Source organism: Leucopleurus acutus, assembly GCF_964270905.1.
Source record: "Leucopleurus acutus genome assembly, chromosome: 16".
NCBI lineage: Eukaryota > Metazoa > Chordata > Mammalia > Artiodactyla > Delphinidae > Leucopleurus > Leucopleurus acutus.
Genome location: NC_139158.1, coordinates 57,406,091 through 57,429,871, shown reverse-complemented (window position 1 = coordinate 57,429,871; position 23,781 = coordinate 57,406,091). Strand labels below are relative to the sequence as shown.

The 23,781-nt window shown below is 38.6% G+C and overlaps 2 protein-coding genes across 2 annotated transcripts in view; both read right to left on the bottom strand.

Annotated features, from left to right (window-relative positions):
* RNF24 (ring finger protein 24) overlaps nucleotides 1-23,781 on the bottom strand; it is a gene marked incomplete at its 3' end in the record, with an annotated part of 94,241 nt that overhangs the window by 14,646 nt on the left and 55,814 nt on the right. The window contains exon 3 of the mRNA XM_082858136.1: nucleotides 1,206-1,248. Coding sequence (XP_082714262.1) covers nucleotides 1,206-1,248 — 43 coding nt within the window. The remainder of the gene's footprint in view (nucleotides 1-1,205; nucleotides 1,249-23,781) is intronic.
* Nucleotides 6,692-7,090, bottom strand: LOC309973733 (large ribosomal subunit protein eL42-like). The gene has a single exon (XM_082858137.1). The coding sequence runs from the start codon at nucleotides 7,071-7,073 to the stop codon at nucleotides 6,753-6,755; it is 321 nt and encodes a 106-aa protein (XP_082714263.1). The 5' UTR covers nucleotides 7,074-7,090; the 3' UTR covers nucleotides 6,692-6,752.

The window sequence follows — 23,781 nt, the reverse complement described above, 5'->3', positions numbered from 1 at the left end:
AGTCAGAATGGTCATCATTAAAAAGCCTACAGATAACAAATGCTGGCGAGGGTGTGGAGAAAAGGGAACCCTCCTACGCTGTTGGTGGGAATGTAAGTTGGTGCAGCCACTATGGAAAACAGTGTGGAGGTTCCTCAAAAAACCATTTGAGACAAAAATTGAGACAAAAAGATTCATTCCTTTAGAAAACTAAGACATTCATCTCTGTATATTAAATCCCACACGAGACCCATGTGTGGTTACCTGTGGACATCAGTGTGGACATCTAAGGAACTCACCAATGAGCTCAGATTTCAAAGAGACATGGATAAAAAGATACGTAATCCTAAAATGACGACATGGTCTGTAACATAGTGTCAGCAAGATTAAAGACCCAAATAAACTGAAGCTTGGCCCCCACCCCCACCTCTCCCCCCCTCCTAAATTGCTACGGATGACAAAAATAATTTCATGCTCAGGGTCAAAAGAAAATTAAGGAACACCTAGGCCCACTGTTTGGTATCAGTGGTAAAATATTAATGGATGACACATGGAAGAAAAAACAAATTTTACTGGCCTTCAAGAAAAGCTAAATTTATTACCTTAAAGAACATATCAGCAAAGGGATAGTACAAAGGGCTAGGAGTTAATAGCAATGACTGAAGTATCTGGACTTCCAGTAGTGTGACGTGAACTAACATTTAAAACACAAAGGGGAGGAGATGACATCAGTATAATACAGCTGGTTACCTCTGAGGAACTAGTATGTCTTCTAATGAAGAAGGTAAAAATTTCATTTAATGGAATCTCTGAACTCCATTAGGATGATGGTAAGTTCAAGGATTTTAAGCTACAGCATTTCTCTTTACCAAAATATTGGCCAAAGTTCCCTGTTACGTTATATTATTTTATCATTTGAACTTTCTGTAACTTCAAGTAATACTTAAGAGAAGCCACCACAATAAGCCCAGGCACTGCAACGAAGAGTAGCCCCCACTCGCCGCAACTAGAGAAAGCCCGTGTACAGTAACGAAGACTCAACACAGCCAAAAAAAAAAAAAAAAAAAAGGAACACTTGAAGTATTTTGTATGGCAAATTGGCAAGCAAAATGCTAAAATGAACACAAGTAAATCTAGTCCCAGTTTAAAATATGAGTGGAAACCTGAGGTCTCATTTTTTTGGTGAAGAACATGATCAAAGCTAATCTTAAGTAAATCTCTCTCACCTGTTTGTAGGCATAAAATTCTTTGTGTGCTTGATGTCTTAGCCTAAAAGACAGAAATGAGAAATGCAATACTGAGATTTCCATATAAGAATTTGACAAAAATTTTAAAACTGCTTATTTTTGGTATTAATTTATATCATTTATGGTTTAAAATCCAGAATCTTTATTCTAGAATACACTCAAATGACATATCTATTACCATGTTATGAGAAAGTGACCAGTGAACCATAGAATGTTATCCAAATATATAAGGTCAAGTGAAATCTCATTAAAACAAAATCTCAAATATTTTAAAGAAGGCTCAATTTTTTATATTGACAATAGTCCACTTATTTCAATAATATTTAATATATCACATTTTTCCTAATTAAAAAATTGAGGTATCAATATAATATACATCTAATAATGTGCAAAAGCCTCAAGAATACAGATAAGTATTAAAAAAAATTATACACACCACTGTAACTATCACCCAGATCAATACATAGAACATTTCCAGCATCCCTGAAATGACTCTTCCCAATCAATATTCACCCCTAACACTATCCTAATTTTTATCATTGTAGATTAACTATGCTTGTTTTTGAACTTCACATAAATGGATCATTTGGTATATACTCTCCTGTGTTGGCTTCTTTCAGTCAACAATTACTTGTGAAATTCATCCATGTTGTTGCAGTAATTATATTTTTGACTGACATATAGTGTTCCATTTTACGAATGAATATAAAACTAACCATTCCACTGTTGACAAATATTTAGGTTACTTCCAATTTGGGGCAATTATGAATCAAGCTGCTATACAAATTCTTCTACATGTCTTTTAGTGGACATATAGACTCATTTCTGTTGAGTGAGTATCTAGGAGTAGAATTACTGGTCCAAAGTGCTTGTACCAGTTTTACTCCTATGGGTAGTGCATGAAAGTTCTAGTTGTTCACATCTTTGCCACAGCTTGGTAGGGTCAGTCTAAAAATTTTTAGCCAGTCTGGTGGGTGTTCAGTGGTATCTCATTTTGGTTTTAATTTTGCATTTCCCAAGTGATGTTTAAGACCCTTTCATATGCTTATTGCCTGTTTGGATATTTTCTTTTACGAAATGCCTGTTCAAGTCTTTTGTCCATTTAAGAAAATGAGTTGACTGTATTTTTCTTATTGATTTGTAGGAGCTGTTTAAATATTTTAGATGCAAGTCCTCTGTTGGGTACTGCAATACTCTATGGCTTGCCTTTTAATTCTCTTAATGTTATCTTTTGATGAACAAAAGCTTTTAATTTAAAGCTTTTTAATTTAATTTGTGTCCAGTTAAAGAAATCTTTGCCAACCCCCAGATAATGAAGATAATTTCTTGTGTGTATCGTGAAAATAATTTGTTATTTTACCTATCACATTGAGGTCTATGATCCATCTGAAATTAGTCTTTATGTATGATGTGAGGTAGAGGTCAAAGTTCTTTTTATCCACATGCAGATTTTCATTTGACTCCTTTATTGAAGAGACACTTCTTTCCCCACTGTGTTGCAATGGCACATCTGCTGTAAGTGAGACCAATGTGTGGTTCTGTTTCTAGAGTTTCTGTTTTATCCCACTGGTTTATCTGCCCATCCTTGTGTACTGGGTTGAATCGTGTCCCCTCAAAATTAATGTCAAACTGCTACCTCAGAATGTAACCTTGTTTGGAAATAGCATCTTTGCAGACTATTTAGTAGTTAAAATGAGGTCACATTAGGATTAGGGTAGACCATAAATCCAATATGACTGTTGTCCTTAGAAGAAGAGGAGAGGATATACAGAGACACAGGGAAGAAGGCCAGGTGAAGACAGAGGCAGAGACTGAAGTGATGCAGCTACAAGCCAAAAAATATCAAGGATTGCTGACAACCACCAGGAACTAAGAAGAGGCAAGGAAGGATCCTCCCCTAGATAGCCTTCAGAAGCAGCATGGCCCTGCCAACACCTTAATTTCGAACTTCTAGCTTCCAGAACTGTGAGAGTTTGATAAATTTCTGTTGTTTTAAGCCATCCAGCTTGTGGTACTTTGTTACAGCAACCCTGGGAAACCAATGCATCTTGTGTCAATACCATGCCAGTTTAAAAAAAAAAAACACCTTTTATTTTGAAATGGTCTTATAGGAAAGTTGCAAAAAATATCGGAGTTCATATATACTTCTCTCCCCAGTTTTCCAACATTCACATCTTACATAACCATAGAACAATGATCAAAAGCAGGAAATTAACACTAATGTTTTGATATTAATACTCGTATAGTATTCACCAAACAGACTTTGTTTGAATTTCACCAGTTTTTTCACTAATGTTCTTTTCCTATCTTGTGATCCAAACCAGGACCCCAGCCTGCATCTAGTTGTGTCTCCTTAGTTTCTTCAAATCTGTGACAGTTCCTTAGTTTTTCCTTGTTTTTCAGGATTTTGACATATCGACCATGATCACTTGGTTATGGCAATGTCTACTGGGTCTCTCCACTGTAAAGTTACTATTTTCCCCTTTGCAACTGATCAATATCTTGGGGGAGACACATTGAAACTATGAAAATACCCTATATTTTTCTCAAGCTTTTGCCCACTGATTTTAGCATCCATCTTGCTTGCAACAATTCTGCAGTGTTTGCCTGGTGGTGGTTTTGTAGTTCCCTAATTCCTTGTACATTAACTGGGATTCTTCTGTAAGGAAGAGATGCCCCTTCTCCTTCATTTATTTATATCAGCATGGACTCATTTGTGTTAGTCTATGGGTTATAATTTAATATGATCATTATTTATTTTGTTGCTCAAATTGATTTAGGCTTTTAGGCCCTCCTTCAGGTTGATTCTTATATCCTTTCAACATGCCCTCATCCTTTCCCATGCATTTCCTAGCTCACTGGCACCAAAAGATGTTACAAGCTCATCTTGTATTTTCCATGCTCCAGTTGTGGAATTAACCACTTCTTTCAAAGAGGCTTGGTTCCTTTTATTGGAGAATAATATTTAGAAACCAAGATCTGGGTGCTAGGTGAATAGCACTCTGTTTTAAGTACTGGAGTTTGGAAAAAGTCTTGGGTCCTCAAGCTTTGTTCTTAACTACTTTGGCTATTCGTGGTCCTTTGCATTTTCATATAGATTTCATGAGCTTATCAATTTCCACAAAAAAAATCTGTTGGGATTTTGACGGACACTGTGTTTAATTTATAGATCAATTGGGGGAAGAACTGACATCTTTGCAAGATTGTGTTTCCAACCTGTGAATATAGCATACTCTATTTATTAGATCTTCTTTCTCTGTACACATTTCTACGTAGAACACTTATATATCCTTCATTAAATTTATTCCTAGGTATTTGGTAATTTTTGATCTACTATAAATGGTATTTAAAATTTTTTTATGTTCTAATTCTTTGTTGCTACTACATAGAAAAAAATTCAATTTTTGAATATTGATCCTGTATCTAGTGACTTGCTAAGTTCACTTATTAATTCTAAACATCTTATCTGCAGAATCTTGGATTTTTAAAATACACAATTATTTTGTCTGCAAATAATAACAGTTAAAACTCTACCTATTTAATCTTCACATATTTCACTCTTTATTCTTTTATTTTTTAATTTTTATTTTTTTGCGGTACGCGGGCCTCTCACTGTTGTGGCCTCCCGTTGCGGAGCACAGGCTCCGGACGCGCAGGCTCAGCGGCCATGGCTCACGGGCCCAGCTGCTTCGCGGCATGTGGGATCTCCCCGGCCCGGGGCACGAACCCGTGTCCCCTGCATCGGCAGGCGGACTCTCAACCAGTGCGCCACCAGGGAAGCCCTCACTCTTTATTCTTTATTTCACTTCTTTTTTTTTCCTGCACTGGCCAGGACCTCCAGTACCAATATTAAATGCAAGTGATGGCAGTGAATGTCCTTATTAATATGTTACTACTAAATACGATGTTTTCTCTAGATTTTTTGTAGATAACCCTTGATTCAAATAAAGTTCCCTTGTATCCTAGTTTTAGACTTAAAAAAATCATGAATAGGTATTAATTTTTGTCAAGTGCTTTTTTCCCCTTTTTACTGTTAATGTGGAATACTGTATTGATTGATTTTCAAATGTTAAAACAATCTTCATTTCTGGAACAAAACTCCACTTGGTTGTGGTGTACCACCTTTTTGTACATCCTTGAATTTTATTTACTAATATTTTGTTCATGAGAAAGATTAGTCTATAATTTCCATTCTTGTAATGTCCTCGTCAGGCTTTGGAATCAAAATTATCTGGCCTCATCGAAGTATCTCTTCTATTCTCTGGAAAAGTCATATAAGAGTGGTATTTTTTTGGGCTTCCCTGGTGGCGCAGTGGTTGAGAGTCCGCCTGCCGATGCAGGGGACGCGGGTTCGTGCCCCGGTCTGGGAAGATCCCACATGCCGTGGAGCGGCTAGGCCCGTGAGCCATGGCCGCTGAGCCTGAGTGTCCGGAGCCTGTGCTCTGCAACGGGAGAGGCCACAACAGTGAGAGGCCCGCGTACCGCAAAAAAAAAAAAAAAAAAGAGTGGTATTTTTTCCTTAAATGTTTGGAGAAATACACTGGTGAAGTTACCTGACTTGCAGTTTCTTTGTGGAAATGCTTTTATTATTACATATATAATTATTAATATTTTATATTTCTTCTTGACTCAGTTAAAAATGTTATTATTCTTTTACTTGTATTCACATAACATACAATTAACCATCTTAAACTGTATAATCCAGTGGTACTTAGTGCAGTCACAATGTTGTGCAACCACTAGTTCACTCTAGTTTCAAAACTTTTTCATCAAAAAAAATCTGGTACTCATTAAGTAGTTGGTCCCCACTCCCCCGTTCCCTGGTAATCTCTAATCTGCTTTCTGTCTCTATGGATTTGCCTATTATGGATACATTACATAAAATAAATCATACAATATGTGACCATTTTGTGTCTGGCTTTTCATTTAGCGTAATGTTTTCGAGGCTCTGCCTATTTGTAGCATGTATCAGTACTTCACTCCTTTTTATGGCTGAATAATATTTCACTATATGTATATGCCACAATTTGATTATCCATTTGTCTATTAATGAGCATTTGGGTTGTTTATACCTTCTGGCTATTACGAATAATGATATAAACATTCTGTACAAATTTCCTTGTGGACATATCTCTTCATTTGTCTTGGGTATATACCTAGGAGTGAAATTTCTGGGTCATATGGTAATTCTATGTTTAACTTTCAAGGAACTGATGAACTGTTTTCCACAGTTCCTGCACCATTTTACATTCCCACCAGCAATGTATGAGGGTTTCTATTTCTCCACATCCTTGTCAACACATAATTTTCCATATTTTTGACTACAGCATCCTACTAGTTGTGACATTTATTGTGGTTTTAATGTGCATTTCCTTAATGACCAATGCTGTTGAACATCTTTTCACATGCTTGTTGGCCATCTGTATATCTTCCTTGGAGAAATGGCTACTTAAGCCCTTTACCTATTTTTTTTTTTTAAACAATCTCAAATGTTTATTGCCTTCATAACAAAACAAAATATGAAGCTCAGAACTGGATCACTTGGCCCTTTCTCTTCTTATCTCCTCCCAGCTCAAAATGCTTGCATCTCTTAATAGCCAGCATTCTCTTAGATCTGCAGTTCGGCTCAACACATTCAAGCCTCAGCACAATCTTCTTTGTAGTTTTAGCCTTTTTCCGGAAAATCGGCTTAGTCTGCCCACCATAGCCACTCTGCTTCCTGTCATAACGCCGTTTTCCCTGGGCATACAGAGAATCCTTGCCCTTCTTGTACTGTGTCACTTTGTGGGGTTGGTGCTTGCCGCACTTCTTACAGAAAGTCCGGAGGGTTTTAGGAACGTTCACCATGTTTGCGAGAGCGCTATCGGCACGGAAAGAGAGAGGCCACCCTTTACCTATTTTTAAATTCAGTTGTCTTTTCTTTTATTTTAATATTTATTTATTTATTTAATTATTTATGGCTGCATTGGGTCTTCGTTGCTGTGTGTGGGCTTTCTCTAGTTGCAGCGAGTGGGGGCTACTCTTCATTGTGGTGCACGGGCTTCTCATTGCGGTGGCTTCTTTTGTTGCGGAGCATAGGCTCTAGGCATGTGGGCTTCAGTAGTTGTGGTATGAGGGCTCAGTAGTTGTGACTCGTGGGCTCTACAGTGCAGGCTCAGTAGTTGTGGCGCACAGGCTTAGTTGCTCCGCGGCATGTGGGATCTTCCTGGACCAGGGCTCAAACCCATGTCCCCTGCATTGGCAGGCAGATTCTTAACCACTGCACCACCAGGGAAGTCCCAATATTTGTTTATTTAATTTATTTTTGGCTGCGTTGGGTCTTAGTTGCAGCATGCAGGATCCTCTGCTGCAGCGTGCAGGCTTCTCTCTAGTTGTGGTGCGTGGGCTCAGCTGTTGTGGAGCTTGGGTTCCAGAGTGTGTGGGCTCTGTAGTTGTGGTGTGCAGGGTCCAGAGCATGTGGGCTCTGTAGTTGTGGCACGTGGGCTCTCTAGTTGTAGCCCACATGCTCAGTAGTAGCAGTGCGTGGGCTTAGTTGCCCTATGGAATGTGGGATCTTAGTTCCCTGACCAGGGATCGAACCCACGTCCCCTGCATTGGAAGGTGGAATCTTAACCACTGGACCACTGGGGAAGTCCCAAATTCAGTTGTCTTTTTGCTGTTGAGTTGTAAGAGTTTTTAAAAATATATATCCTGGATATTAAACCCTTATCAGATATATGATTTATAAATATTTCTCTCCCATTCTGTAGGCTGTTTTTTTCACTTTCTTGATAATGCTCTTTGATGCACAAATGTTATTAATTTTTATAAGTCCAATTTATCTATTTTTTCTTTTGTTGTTTGTGCTTTTGCTGTCCAATCTAAGACTCTATTGTCAATCTGAGGTCATGAAGATTTACTTGTTTTCTCCCAAGAGTTTTATAGTTTTAGCTCATGTTTAGGTCGCTGATCTATTTTTAAAAAATTTTTTTAAAAAATTTATTTTTGGCTGCGTTGGGTCTTCATTGCTGTATGTGGGCTTTTCTCTAGTTGTGGCGAGTGGGGGCTACTCTTCATTGCAGTGCACGGGTTTCTCATTGTGGTGGCTTCTCTTGTTGTGGGGCACAGACTCTAGGCATGCGGGCTTCAGTAGCTGTGGCACCCAGGCTCAGTAGTTGTGGCGCGTGGGCTCTAGAGTGCAGGGTCAGTAGTTGTGGCACGTGGACTTAGTTGCTCTGCGGCATGTGGGGTCTTCCTGGACCAGGGCTCAAACCCGTGTCCCCTGCATTGGCAGGCAGATTCTTAACCACTGTGCCACCAGGGAAGTCCTGCTGATCTATTTTTTGAGTTAATTTTTATATAGGAAATGAGGCAGGGGTTCAATTTTATTCTTTCACGTGTATTATTCAGTTGGTCCACCATTTGTTGAAGAGACTATTCTTTTGCCACTGAATGGGCCTGGCACCCTTGTGAAAAACAACTGGCCATACCATACTACCCAAAGTAATCTACAGATTTAATGTGATCCCTATCAAATTACCCATGACATTTTTTTTACAGAAATGGAACAGATAATCCTAAAATTTATATGGAACCATAAAAGCCAGAATTGCAAAGCAACCCTGAGTAACAAGAATAAAACTGGAGGCATAACCCTCCCAGACTTCAGATAATACTACAAAGCTACAGTGATCAAAACAGCCTGTTACTCTCATGACAACAGACATACAAATCAATGGAACAGAATAGAAAGCCCAGAAATAAACCCATACACCTATGGACAATTAATGTTCCTCAAAGGAGGCAAGACTATACAATGGGGAAAAGTATCTTCAGCAAGTGGTGTTGGGAAAGTTGGACAGCCGCATGTAAATCAATGAGGTTTAGAACACACCCTCACACCATACTCAAAAATAAACTCAAAATGGCTTAAAGACTAAATATAAGACAAGATACCATAAAACTCCTAGAAGAGGACACAGGCAAAACATTGTCTGACATAAATCATATCAATGTTTTCTTAGGTGAGTCTCCCAAGGCAATAGAAATAAAAGCAAAAATAAACAAATGGGACCTAATCAAGCTTATAAGCTTTTGCACAGCAAAGGAAACCATGAACAAAATGAAAAGACAACCTACGGACTGGGAGAAAATATTTGCAAATGATGCGACCGAAAAGGGCTTAATTTCCAAAATTTACAAACAGCTCATACAACTCAATAACAAAAAACCAAACAACCCAACTGAAAAATGGGCAGAAGACCTAAACAGACATTTCTCCAAAGAAGACATACAGATGGCCAATAGGCACATGAAAAGATGCTCATCATCGCAAATTATTAGAGAAATGCAAATCAAAACTATGATGAGGTACCACCTTACACTGGTCAGAATGGCCATCTTCATAAAGTCTGCAAACAATAAATGATGGAGAGGGTGTGGAGAAAAGGGAACCCTCCTACACTGTTGGTGGCAATGTAAATTGGTGCAGCCACTATGCAGAACAGTATGGAGATTCCTCAAAAAACTAAAAATAGAGCTACCATATGATCCAGCAATCCCACTTTTGGGCATACACCCAGACTAAACGATAATTCGAAAAGATACATGCATCCCTATGTTCATAGCAGAACTATTTACAATAGCCAAGACATGGAAACAACCTGAATGTCCATCGAAAGATGAATGGGTGAAGAAGATGTGGTATATATACACAGTGGAATAAATAAACAACAAGGTCCTACCGTATAGCACAGAGAACTATATTCAATATCCTGTGATAAACCATAATGGAAAAAAATATATACATGTATAACTGAGTCACTTTGCTGTACAGCAGAAATTAACACAACACTGTAAATCAACTATACTTCAATAAAATTTAAAAAAAACTATATGGAGAGCCACAAAAGCCAAAAAAAAAATCAATTCACCATAGATGTTTGGGTTTATTTCTGGACTCTCAATTCTATTTTATTGATTTATATGTCCATTCTTATCAGTACCACATATTTTGATAACTGTAGCTTAAAGGAAGTTTTGAAATTGGGAAGTACAAGTCTTCCTGCCTTTTTTTCTTTTTCAGTGTTGTTTTGGCTATTTGAGGCTCCCTGCAGTTCTAAATGAATTGAGGATCAGTTTTTCCATTTCTGTATCAAAGGTTATTAGAATTTTGATAGGCTTTGCATTGAATCTGTAGACTGCTTTGAGGAATACTGCCATCTTAACATATTAAGGCTTCCAATCCATGAAATCTTTCCATTTATTTAGGTCTTCTTTATTTCAACAATATTTTGTAGTTTTCAGTGAACAAGTCTTTCACCTCCTTGGTTAAATTTATTCCTAGGAATTTCATTCTTTTGGATGCTATTGTAAATGTTTCATTTATTTCCTTTTCAGATTGTTCCTTGTTGGTGTACAGAAATACATCTGATTTTTTTGTGCTGATTCTGTATTCTCAAAGTTTGCTTAACTTGTTTAGTAGTTCTAGATTTTTGTGTGTGTGTGTATTCTATGGGATTGTCTATATATAGAATCATGTCATCTTCAAAAAGAGATAGTTTTACTTCTTTCTTTCCAATTGGATGCCCTCTATTTCTTTTTCTTGTGTAAATGCTCTGGCTAAAACTTCTAGTACAATGTTGCATGGTAATGGTGAAAGTGGGCATCTTTTTAAAATCAATATCAATGCTTTTATTTTTTTCACTGTTTCTGTTGAGAAATCAGATTTTTTTTTTTTTAGTATACAATGACGTGTATCCACCATTATAGTAACATACAGACTAGTTTCATCGCCCTACACATTCTTTGTCTTCTACCTGTTCATCCCTCTCTCTCCCGTAGATCCTGGCAACCGCTGACTTTTTAACTTTCTCCATAGTTTTGCCTTTTCCAGAATGTCACATTGTGAGAGTCACATAGTATGTAGCCTTTTCAAAGTGGCTTCTTTCACTTAGAAATATGCATTTAAGATTCCTCCATGTCCTTTCATGGCTTGATAGCGCATTTACTTTCAGTGCTGAATAATATTCTGTTATCTGGATGGACCACAATTCATTTATTCATTTACTCACTGAAGGATATCTCGGTTGATACCAAGTTTTGGCATTTATGAGTAAAGCTTCTTTCTAAAACATCTGTGTGTTGGTTTTTGTGTGGACATAAGTTTTCAAATACTTTAGATATTTAAAGAAATTCACTTCTGTGTGTGTATGTGTGTGTGTGTGTGTGTGTGTGTGTGTGTGTAATATTTTATCTTAGTCATGGTTGTCAGCCATTTTACAAAAAACGACCCCCCCGCCCAAACAAACCCCATTTTTTGTGATTTGCTGTACTTCTTGAATCCTTAACTTGTGAGGGAAATTTTCATCGACTGCTTCTTCCCTATTTTCTCTCAACATTTCTTTTTTGGACTCATTTAAATGTGGTTTAGGCCTTATTACTATGTCCCAAATTTTTGTTACATTTTCTACCCCTTCCTCTTTCCAACTGTTATCTTGCTTATTTTCTACTGACTATTTGCCACATTACTAACATTTTTGTTATTAAAGAGTATTGAGCAGAGTTCCCTGTGCTATACAGTAGGTCCTTGTTGGCTACTATTTTAAACATATCAGTGTATACGTGTCAATCCCATACTCCCATTCTATCCCTCCCCACCATCCTTCCTCCCTGCTAACCATAAATTTGTTCTCTAAGTCAGGAGTCCCCAACCCCCCGCCTGTTAGGAACCGGGCTGCACAGCAGGTGAGTGGCAGGCGAGTGAGTAAAGCTTCATCTGCCACTCCCCATTACTCACCCGGGGAAAAATTGTCTTCCTCAGAACTAGTCCCTGGTGCCAAACGATTGGGGACTGCTGCTCTAAGTCTGTGAATATGTTTCTCTTTTGTTCATTTGCATCTTTTTATTAGATTCTTCATACAAGTGATATCATATGATATTTGTCTTTCTCTGTCTGACTTACTTCACTTAGTATGATAATCTCCAGGTTCATCTATGTTGCTGCAAATGGCATTATTTTATTCTTTTTAATGGCTGAGTAATATTCCATTGTATATATGTACCACATCTTATTCATTCATCTCTTGATGGACATTTAGGTTGCTTCCATGTCTTGACTATTGTAAACAGTGCTGCAATGAACATTGGGGTGCATGTATCCTTTTGAACCATGTTTTTCTTTGGATATATGCCCAGGAGTGGGATTGCTGGATCTTATGGTGGCTCTATTTTTAGTTTCTTAAGGAACCTCCATACTATTCTGCACAATGGCCGTACGAATTTACATTCCCACCAACAGTATAGGAGGGTTGCCTTTTCTCCACACCCTCTCCAGCATTTATTGTTTATAGACTTTTTTTTTTTTTTTTTTTTTTTGCGGTATGCGGGCCTCTCACTGTTGTGGCCTCTCCCGTTGCGGAGCACAGGCTCCGGACGCGCAGGCTCAGCGGCCATGGCTCACGGGCCCAGCCGCTCCACGGCATGTGGGATCCTCCCGGACCGGGGCACGAACCCGTGTCCCCTGCATCGGCAGGCGGACTCTCAACCACTTCGCCACCAGGAAAGCCCTGTTTATAGACTTTTTGATGGCCATTCTGACTGGTGTGAGGTGATATCTCATTGTAGCCTTGATTTGCATTTCTCTAATAATTAGTGATGTTGAGCATCTTTTCATGTGCCTCTTGGCCGTCTGTATGTTTTCTTTGGAGAAATGTCTATTTAGGTCTTCTGCCCAGAAAATGGGCATCTTTGTCTTGTTCCTGATCTTAGGGGGAAAGCTTTCAGTTTTTCACCATTGAGTATGATGTTAGTTGTGGGTTATTCATAAATGCTATTTCTTATGTCATTTTTTAAAAAATTTTATTATTTATTTATATTTTGGCTGCATTGGGTCTTCATTGCTGTGCATGGGCTTTCTCTAGTTGTTGTGAGCAGGGGTTACTCTTCGTTGTGGTGCATGGGCTTCTCATTGTGGTGGCTTCTCTTGTTGTGGAGCATGGGCTCTAGGTGTGCAGGCTTCAGTAGTTGTGGCACGCAGGCTCAGTAGTTGGGGCTCACAGGCTCTACAGCACAGGCTCAGTAGTTGTGGCGCATGGGCTTAGTTGATCCGTGGCATGTGGGATCTTCCCGGACCAGGGCTCGAACCCGTGTCTCCCGCATTGGCAGGAGGATTCTTAACTACTGCGCCACCAGGGAAGTCCCCTTATGTCAGTTTTAGTGCACTGTGTTTTTTCTAGGAAAGTGTCTAATTCGACTAAAATTTCAAATTTACTGGCATAAAGTTGTTTATAATATCCTTTGCTATCTTTTTAATGCTTTTAGGATTTGTAGTAATGTCCCCTTTTTAATTCCTGATATTAGTAAATTTATGTTTTCTCTTCTTCTGGATCTCTTTCTAGAGATTCATCAATTTTGTTAATCTTTTCAAAGAATCAGCTTTTTTGATTTTAATAATTTTATTACACATTTGTTTTCTAGTTCATTGATTTCTGTGCTTAGTTTTTTTAGGAAGATTTTCTTCTACTTTCTTTTCAGTTTAATTGGTTTTTTTTTTTTTAGTTCCATGAAAGGAAAATTTATATCACTGGTTTTCAGTCTTTCTTGTCTAATATATGATTTTTAAAACTATAAATTTCTCTTAATTAGGTCAAATTTATTAAACATGTAATTCAAATCATCCTTACTGTTTTTTTTTCTTTTTTTGGTCTTCCTGTTTTGCTGAGAGAAGTGTACCTACATTTTCATGTAAAGGAATAAAATGAACTCCATTACAGTTCATTAAAATGAGGCTGGATTTGTAAATTTACTTTGCTTATTTGACTTTTACTTGGATCTGCATATTTTCCCAAAGCATCATTACTTCCAGCCACAGCAGGGGTCAATTTGTGTTTACCTATTTTTCAATCCATGGCTCAAAAATTCATCCCTTCTAGAAAGTCCTACTTAAATTAATTTCATCCCTCTGATTACTCCGTTACTCTAAGTTCAACTAATTACCTAATATTTTAGATTGCACTATTTTATTTTGCATTTGCCATGCATTTAAGAGAAATATCTTTTTGCTATTCCTTCCAGGAAACATACTAGTAATATAGATTGTGACTTATTTGATGAAAGGAGGTAAGAATGGGGAATATTTCCTTTTTCTTAAGTAGCTTGTTATCCATTATTGAAAGAAAAGTAAAGTAGGTACTGTCTTTGTTTAAAATTTTCAGGCTCAAAAAAAGTTTTAATATTGTAAATCAACTATACTTCAATAGAAAAGTTTTAGAATATCCTCAATATGCAAATCTGTCCTTTGAGTGTGATTATGAAATTCTGAAATGGTTATTTTGAAATGAAGCCTGATTAATATAATTTATTATTATTTTTTAAGTGGTTAAGAGCAAGTGCTTGGGTCAGACAACTAGGTTTGAGTCTCAGTTCTAACCAACTTTTATCTGTGTGACTATAGGAAAATTATTTAACTTCTGTAAAATAAAGATAATAAAGTTACCTAGTTTAACTGCAGTACACAGCACAGGGTCTGGCACATAGTAAGTACTTAATAACATGCTCAGTTAGACCTCCCACATTGCTCTTTGATTCTACTTATTCATGCTGAGTATCCTAAGCTTCCATTGCAGTAGTCATTTCAAACCCTTGCCACCCTCTTCAAGCTTTATCCTACCACCTCCTTCCCCATCATTTTCAACTACTTTTCAGAGAAAGAGGTTTTCAGATATGCAGCTCTCTTGCTCCCAGCCCCACATACCTACATATGTACTGTTCTTCCCAGTTACCTTCATCTCTGTCTTAAGAAGGTATTCTCCTGTTTAAAACCAATATTGCTGTAACTTTTAGGTATGTCTCTCCTCACTTCCACGATTCATTCTTTCTCACAAATCCTCTACAACTAGCTCATTCTCCTTAATATTATATTTATAAATAGCCCTAAATCTCTATCTTAAAAAAACCCCAAACAACAAAATACTTCCGTAGGGATTTCCTGGGTGGTGCAGCGGTTAAGAATCCGCCTGCCAATGCAGGGGGACACGGGTCGATCCCTGGTCTGGGAAGATCCCACATCCTACGGAGCAACTGAGCCCGTGCGCCACAACTACTGAGCCTGCGCTCTAGAGCACGCGTGCCACAACTACTGAGCCCATGTGCCACAACTACTGAAGCCCGCATGCACTAGGGCCTGCATGCCACAACTACTGAGCCCGTGTGCTGTAACTACTGAAGCCCACGTGCCTAGAGGCCATGCTGTGCAACAAGAGAAGCCACTGCAATGAGCAGCCTGCACACCACAGTGAAGAGTAGCCCCCACTTGCTGCAACTAGAGAAAGCCCACGTGCAGCAATGAAGACCCAGTGCAGCCACAAACAAAACAAAACAAAACTTCTTTAATTTACAGGAAACTGCACTCCCCACCCCTAATCTTTTCTTAGCCAATATTCTTCAAAGAGGAGGTTATATTCCTTGTATCCATTTTCACCTGGTCCTCAGGCTTTGTCCCATTATAACCCACCTTTCATCACCTGTGCACCTATTCTACTGAACCTTTTCTAACTAAGATTATGAATGCAAAGCTAATTGTCAAGTATAATGGGAACTCTTCAATTCTTCTTACGGGAGGGACCTCCCTGAGAACTGCTGACACAACTGACTCAATCCATTGAAGCCCTACTTGTGGGGCACCTCTCTCATGATTTTCCTCCTGTCTCCTGCTATCCCTTTCTAATCTCTCTTAGGGGCTCCTCTTAAATGTCAATGTTTATCTAGGATTCTGTTCTGGACCCATTTTATTTCACTATATACATTATCTTTATGGGACACTCCTGGCTTCAACTTCCACCTATCATTATATCATCTCCTGTTTCCAGACCAGACTTCTCATAAGCTTTAGACCTATATATCAAATTGTGTACTAAACAGCTTGACTGTTACACAGGGAACTCAGTCCTCCCATGTCTGAAACAGAATCTATCATCTTTCCACCCCAAACTTGCCCATCCATTTTCTTTCTCTGTTAAGGGATTGCTATCCACCCAGCTGCCTAAATCAGAAGTCCAGGAAAGATTCTAAGCTCATCCTTTCCTTGTCTTTTATGTCCAGTCACCAAATTCTATTCATTTTCACCTCTCAAATATTTCTCACAACCATCCATAGCACCCTCTCTATCTTTTCTGTCATTATCTTGACCTTATAATTTCTAGTAGGTAACTCAAAAATTTCCCTCTATTTTTAATTTTTAATTACATATGTTTCAAAGTTATATATAGTTTTACAGGTTAGTAACAACAACAACAATAAAAATCAGCAATCCTGCCTTCTTCCCCAGAGATAACCATGTTTTCCCCTTTAGCTCACTATTTTGATATTTACTTCCAAGTTTTTAAATATGTTTCTTGTGTTGCTACTTCTTGATTTTCCAGTTTTATGCATATCTATTAACTTCCTATTAGGGACACCATTCTTTCATTTACCTAACCACATTTATTGAGTGCCAATATTGTGCCAGGCACTGTTCTGGGTGTTTGGGATACAGCAAACAGAACAGACAAATACCTGGGGACAGAGATGAATAACAAACATAAATTAGAATATTATTTGGTTCGTTATAAAATAGCAAAGACATCCTTCTTTTGTGCTCCAGTAGTGATCTATCCATAGCCCTATCACAGGCAGAAAATTCTATACTACAATGTTGTGTAAGATTGTGGTTGGTGCTGGCTGTCTCATTTAGACTTAAGTTGTGTTCCTCCTATGGTTCTGATGCGTTTGGTTGTGACTGGAGGGATCTTTCTACTTGAGAACATAATAGCTCCCTGGGAAGGTGTTGGAGAACTTAAGTTATATCTAAAAATGGGCTTGGGTAATATTAGAGGAGTTGAATCCATGAATCTCCAGATTAACTGTAAATGACTTGTGAAATCCAAACTTAACATCTGAGGGTTAAAAGCAACAAACTGAGATCATCAGAAAGGGAAAACGTCTTACATTGTGATTAAAATTTCAAAATGGTACCAATTACTTGTAAATGAAATTTAGAAATGTTTGAATGTGACTCGTTTCTCTGATTAAGCAAGGTAATTTTATTTTAGTATAGAAGATTCCCACTTATTTGCTTTGTTAGCTTAATAAAAAAGATACAAAAATGATAAAATGTACTACAATGATAATGCGTGAAAACAACTGCTATAGTTTTTTTCTTTATTTCTTATTTGCTTGATTATTAAAAGGAAAACAATGAGATAAAATAGTGTTTCACAATTTACTTCTCAAAAAATTTACCCAGAATCACAATTGGTATACTAGTGTTTTTCTTAAAACAAAGTTAAAGGCTTAATTAATTCTTTGACAAAGTAATAAAGAATATACTATAAGCTACACATTTTAGATTATTTTATATGCTAACCCTTCCTTTTTTAAAATATTTTTTATATTTTTGTCTTCTTTTTAAAAATAATTTGGTTTCAGATATTAAATTCACAAATTTCTGAGTTAAACCACTATTTGGAGAGGAATTACCAAAAAATTTAGTAGGTCTGAAAAAAAGAAATAGATTTTAATACTCTGAGGTCCTGTTTGTGCCATGGCAATTCCTTAATTTAAAAAAAATGCTGAATATTTACATAACATTTATCAAACTATTATTATTTAAAATCAAACTATTATTAAAAAATGTTAGAAAAAGGAAATTTCTGGAAATAAACAGATTTTTAAAAAGTTTTTCCTGAATGCTATAATTATATTAGCTAGGTATTTATCTCTCTGAACAAGACCTAAAAATCATAAGCAGACAGCATATAAGAGGCAATTACAGTTTTGAGAACTTCAGAAAAGATTCATCTATTAAAAAAAATTCACTTTCTATGAAGAATGTAAATTAACTTGTCAGAAAATCAGAAATTACACACTAAATTCATTTGAATTTGACCATCAGTGAGTGCCCCCAAAACACTAGTGGCAACAATAAATTATTGCTGAAAGATATTTGATGATGGTATTTATCTTAACATAATCATATACTGTGCAAACACTAAAAACTGTTAGATATATAGCTGTTTAATAAAATTCAATTCTCTTCTCTTTCATTCCATAAAGCTCTTTGAATACGGTGTAAAAATTTTTACAGTCTCAGCTTTGGCTTTGAAAATTAGGCCCTATTTGGAAATAAAAACAAAAAAACCCAAATGGGACCTAATCAAACTCAAAAGCTTTTGCATGCCAAAGGAAGCCATAAACAAAATGAAAAGACAACCCATAGAATGGGAGAAAATATTTGCAAATGATGCAACTGACAAAGGATTAATCTCCAAAATTTACAAACAGCTTATGCAGCTCAATATCAAAAAAACAAACAACCCAATCAAAAAATGGGCAGAAGACCTAAACAGATGTTTCTCCAAAGAAGACATACAGATGGCCAAGAGGCACATGAAAAAATGCTCAACATCACAAATTATTAGAGAAATTCAAATCAAAACTACAATGAGATATCACCTCACACCAGTCAGAATGGCCATCATCAAAAAGGTTACAAACAATAAATGCTGGAGAGGGTGTAGGGAAAACGCAACCCTCCTACTCTGTTGGTGGGAATGTAAATTGATGCAGCCATTATGGAGAACAGTATGGAGGTTCCTTAAGAAACTAAAAATAGAGCTACCATATGATCCAGCAATCCCACTCGTGGGCATATATCCAGAGAAAAATATGGTTTGAGAGGATGCATGCACCCCAATGTTCATTGCAGCACTGTTTACAATAGTCAAGACATGGAAGCAACCTAAATGTCCATCAACAGATGAATGAATAAATAAGATGTGGTATGTCCATCAACAGATGAATGAATAAGATGTGGTACATATATACAATGGAATATTACTCAGCCATAAAAAAGAATAAAATAATGCCATTTGCAGCAACATGGATGGACCTGGAGATTATCATCTAAATAAGTCAGACAAAGAAAGACAAATATGGTATCGCTTATATGCAGAATCTAAAAAAAAATGATACAAACTTATTTACAAAACAGAAACAGACTCACAGACTTAGAGAACAAACTTATGGTTACTGGGGGGAAGGATGGGGGAGAGGGACAGACTGGGAGTTTGGGATTGACATGTACACACTGCTATATTTAACACAGATAACCAAGAAGGACCTACTGTATAGCAGCAGTCCCCAACCTATTTGGCACCAGGGACTGGTTTTGTGGAAGACAGTTTTTCCACGGACTGGGCTGGGGTGGGGGATGGTTTTGGGATGATTCAAGCACATTGATTTATTATGGTTTCTGTGCAGTCAAACCTCTCTGCTAATGATAATCTGTACTTACAGCTGCTCCCCAGCACTCGCATCACCGCCTCAGCTCCACCTCAGATCATCAGGCATTAGATTCTCATAAGGAGCACACAACCTAGATCCCTCGCATGCGCAGTTCACAATAGGGTTTGCGCTCCTATGAGAAACTACTCTTCTGACAGGAGGTGGAGCTCAGGCAGTAATGCCAGTGATGGAGAGTGGCTGTAAATACAGATGAAGCTTCACTGGCTCACCCGCTGCTCACCTCCTGCGGTGCGGCCCAGTTCCTAACAGGTCACGGACCAATACTGGGGCTTGGGGACCCCTGCTGTATAGCACAGGGAACTCTGCTCAATAAACCTAAATGGGAAAAGAATTTGAAAAAGGATACATGTATATGTATAATTGAATCACTTTGCCGTACACCTGAAACTAACATAACATTGTTAGTCAACTCTACTCCAATATAAAATAAAATTTTTTTTAAAGTATTGAAATGAAAAAAAAGACGAAAATTAGGCCCTATTTAAAAACTTAGAGAGTGGAGGGGAAGATGGCGGAAGAGTAAGATGCAGAGATCACCTTCCTCCCCACAGATACACCACAAATACATCTACACGTGGAACAACTCCTACAGAACACCTACTGAACGCTGGCAGACCTCAGACCTCCCAAAAGGCAAGAAACTCCCCACGTACCAGGGTAGGGCAAAAGAAAAAAGAATAAACAGAGACAAAAGGATAGGGACGGGACCTGCACCAGTGGCAGGGAGCTGTGAAGGAGGAAAGGTTTCCACACACTAGGAAGACCATTAGTGGGCGGAGACTGCGGGTGGCAGAGGGGGAAAGGTTCGGAGCCGCGGAGGAGAGCACAGCAACAGGGATGCGGAGGGCAAAGCGGAGAGATTCCCGCACAGAGGATCGGTGCTGACCGGCACTCAGCAGCCCGAGAGGCTTGTCTGCTCCCCCGCTGGGGTGGGCGGGGCTGGGAGCTGAGGCTCGGGCTTCAGTCGGAGCGCAGGGAGAGGACTGGGGTTGGCGGCGTGAACACAGCCTGCAGGGGGTTAGTGCACCACGGCTAGCCGGGAGGGAGTCCGGGGAAAAGTCTGGACTTGCCGAAGAGGCAAGAGACTTTTTCTTCCCTCTTTGTTTCTTGGTGTGCGAGGAGAGGGGATTCAGAGCGCTGCTTAAAGGAGCTCCAAAGACGGGCGCGAGCCGCGGCTAAAAGCGTGGACCCCAGAGACGGGTATGAAACGCTAAGGCTGCTGCTGCCGCCACCAAGAAGCCTGTGTGTGAGCATAGGTCACTATCCACACCCCTCTTCCACGGAGCCTGTTTAGCCCGCCAATGCCAGGGTCCCGGGATCCAGGGAGAACGCATGGCGTGCCTCAGGCTGGTGCAACGTCATGCCGGCCTCTGCCGCTGCAGGCTCGCCCTGCACTCTGTGCCCCTCACTCCCCCGGCCTGAGTGAGCCAGAGTCCCCGAAGCAGCTGCTCCTTTAACCCCATCCTGTTTGAGCAAAGAACAGACGCCCTCCTGCGAACTGCACGCAGAGGCGGGGCCAAATCCAAAGCTGAGCCCCTGGGAGTGTGAGAACAAAGAGAAAGGGAAATCTCTCCCAGCAGCCTCAGAAGCAGTGGATTAAAGCTCCACAATCAACTTGATGTACCCTGCAACTGTGGAATACATGAATAGACAACGAATCATCCCAAATTGAGGAGGTGGACTTTGAGAGCAAGATTTATGATTTTTTCCCCTTTTCCTCTTTTTGTGAGTGTGTATGTGTATGCTTCTGTGTGAGATTTTGACTGTATAGCTTTGCTTCCACCATTTGTCCTAGGGTTCTATCCTTCCATTTTTTTAAAAAAAATTTTTTTCTTAATAATTATTTTTTATTTTAATAACTTTATTTTATTTTACTTTACCATCTTTCTTTTTTCCTTCCTTCCTTTCTTCCTTCCTTCCTTCCTTTCTTTCTTCCTTCCTTTCTTTCTTTCTTTCCTTCCTTCCCTCCTTTAGATGACAAATCATGCCAAATTGAGGAGGTAGACTTTGAGAGAAAGATTTATGATTTTTTCCCCTTTTCCTCTTTTTGTGAGTGTGTATGTGTATGCTTCTGTGTGAGATTATGTCTGTATAGCTTTGCTTCCACCATGTGTCCTAGAGTTCTATCTGTCCGTTTTTAAAAAATTTTTTTTTCTTAATAATTATTTTTTATTTTAATAACTTTATTGTATGTTATCTTCATTTCATTTTACCTTATTTCCTTCTTTTTTTCCCTTCCTTCCCTCCTTCCTTCCTTCTTCCCTCCTTCTCTCCCTTCTTCCTTTCTTTCTTTCTTGTACTAATTCTTTCTTTCTACTTTTACTCCCTTTTATTCTGAGCCATGTGGATGAAAGGCTCTTGGTGCTGCAGCCAGGAAGTCAGTGCTGTGCCTCTGAGGTGGGAGAGCCAACTTCAGGACACTGGTCCACAAGAGACCTCCCAGCTCCACATAATATCAAATGGCTAAAATCTCCCAGAGATCTCCATCTCAACACCAGCACCCAGCTTCACTCAACGACCAGCAAGCTACAGTGCTGGACACCTTATGCCAAACAACTAGCAAGACAGGAACACAACCCCACCCATTAGCAGAGAGGCTGCCTAAAGTCATAATAAGTCCACAGACACCCCAAAACACACCACCAGACATGGACCTGCCCACAAGAAAGACAAGATCCAGCCTCATCCACCAGAACACAGGCACTAGTTCCCTCCACCAGGAAGCCTACACAACCCACTGAACCAACCTTAGCCACTGCGGACAGACACCAAAAACAACAGGAACTACGAACCTGCAACCTGCAAAAAGGAGACCGCAAACACAGTAAGTTAAGCAAAATAAGAAGACAGAAAAACACAGCAGATGAAGGAGCAAGATAAAAACCCATCAGACCTAACAAATGAAGAGGAAATAGGCAGTCTACCTGAAAAAGAATTCAGAATAATGATAGCAAAGATGATCCAAAATCTTGGAAATAGAACAGACAAAATGCAACAAACATTTAACAAGGACCTAGAAGAACTAAAGATGAAACAAACAACGATGTACAACACAATAAATGAAATTAAAAATACTCTAGATGGGATCAATAGCAGAATAACTGAGGCAGAAGAACGGATAAGTGACCTGGAAGATAAAATAGTGGAAATAACTACTGCATAGCAGAATAAAGAGAAAAGAATGAAAAGAACTAAGGACAGTCTTAGAGACCTCTGGGACAACATTAAGCGCACCAACATTTGAATTATAGGGGTTCCAGAAGAAGAAGAGAAAAAGAAAGGGACTGAGAAAATATTTGAAGAGATTATAGTTGAAAACTTCCCTAATATGGGAAAGGAAATAGTTAATCATGTCCAGGAAGCACAGAGTCCCATACAGGATAAATCCAAGGAGAAATATGCCAAGACACATATTAAACAAAATGTCAAAAATTAAATACAAAGAAAACATATTAAAAGCAGCAAGGGAAAAACAACAAATAACACACAAGGGAATCCCCATAAGGTTAACAGCTGATCTTTCAGCAGAAACTCTGCAAGCCAGAAGGGACTGGCAGGACATATTTAAAGAGATGAAGGAGAAAAACCTGCACCCAAGATTACTCTACCCATCAAGGATCTCATTCAGATTTGATGGAGAAATTAAAACCTTTACAGACAAGCAAAAGCTGAGAGAGTTCAGCACCACCAAACCAGCTTTACAACAAATGCTAAAGGAACTTCTCTAGGCAAGAAACACAAGAGAAGGAAAAGACCTACAATAATGAACCCAAGACAATTAAGAAAATGGGAATAGGAACATACATATCGATAATTACCTTAAATGTAAATGGACTAAATGCTCCCACCAAAAGACACAGATTGGCTGAATGGATACAAAAAAAAGACCCATATATATGCTGTCTACAAGAGACCCACTTCAGACCTAGAGACACATACACACTGAAAGTAAGGGGATGGAAAAAGATATTGCATGCAAATGGAAACCAAAAGAAAGCTGGAGTAGCAATTCTCATATCAGACAAAATAGACTTTAAAATAAAGACTATTACAAGAGACAAAGAAGGACACTACATAATGATCGAGGGATTGATCCAACAAGAAGATATAACAATTGTAAATATTGATGCACCCAACATAGGAGCACCTCAATACACAAGGCAAATACTAACAGTCATAAAAGGGGAAATCGACAGTAACACATTCATAGCAGGGGACTTTAACACCCCACTTT

Excerpts from the sequence above, each read along its gene's own strand:
- LOC309973733 (XM_082858137.1), bottom strand. The coding sequence starts at position 7,073 with ATGGTGAACGTTCCTAAAACCCTCCGGACTTTCTGTAAGAAGTGCGGC.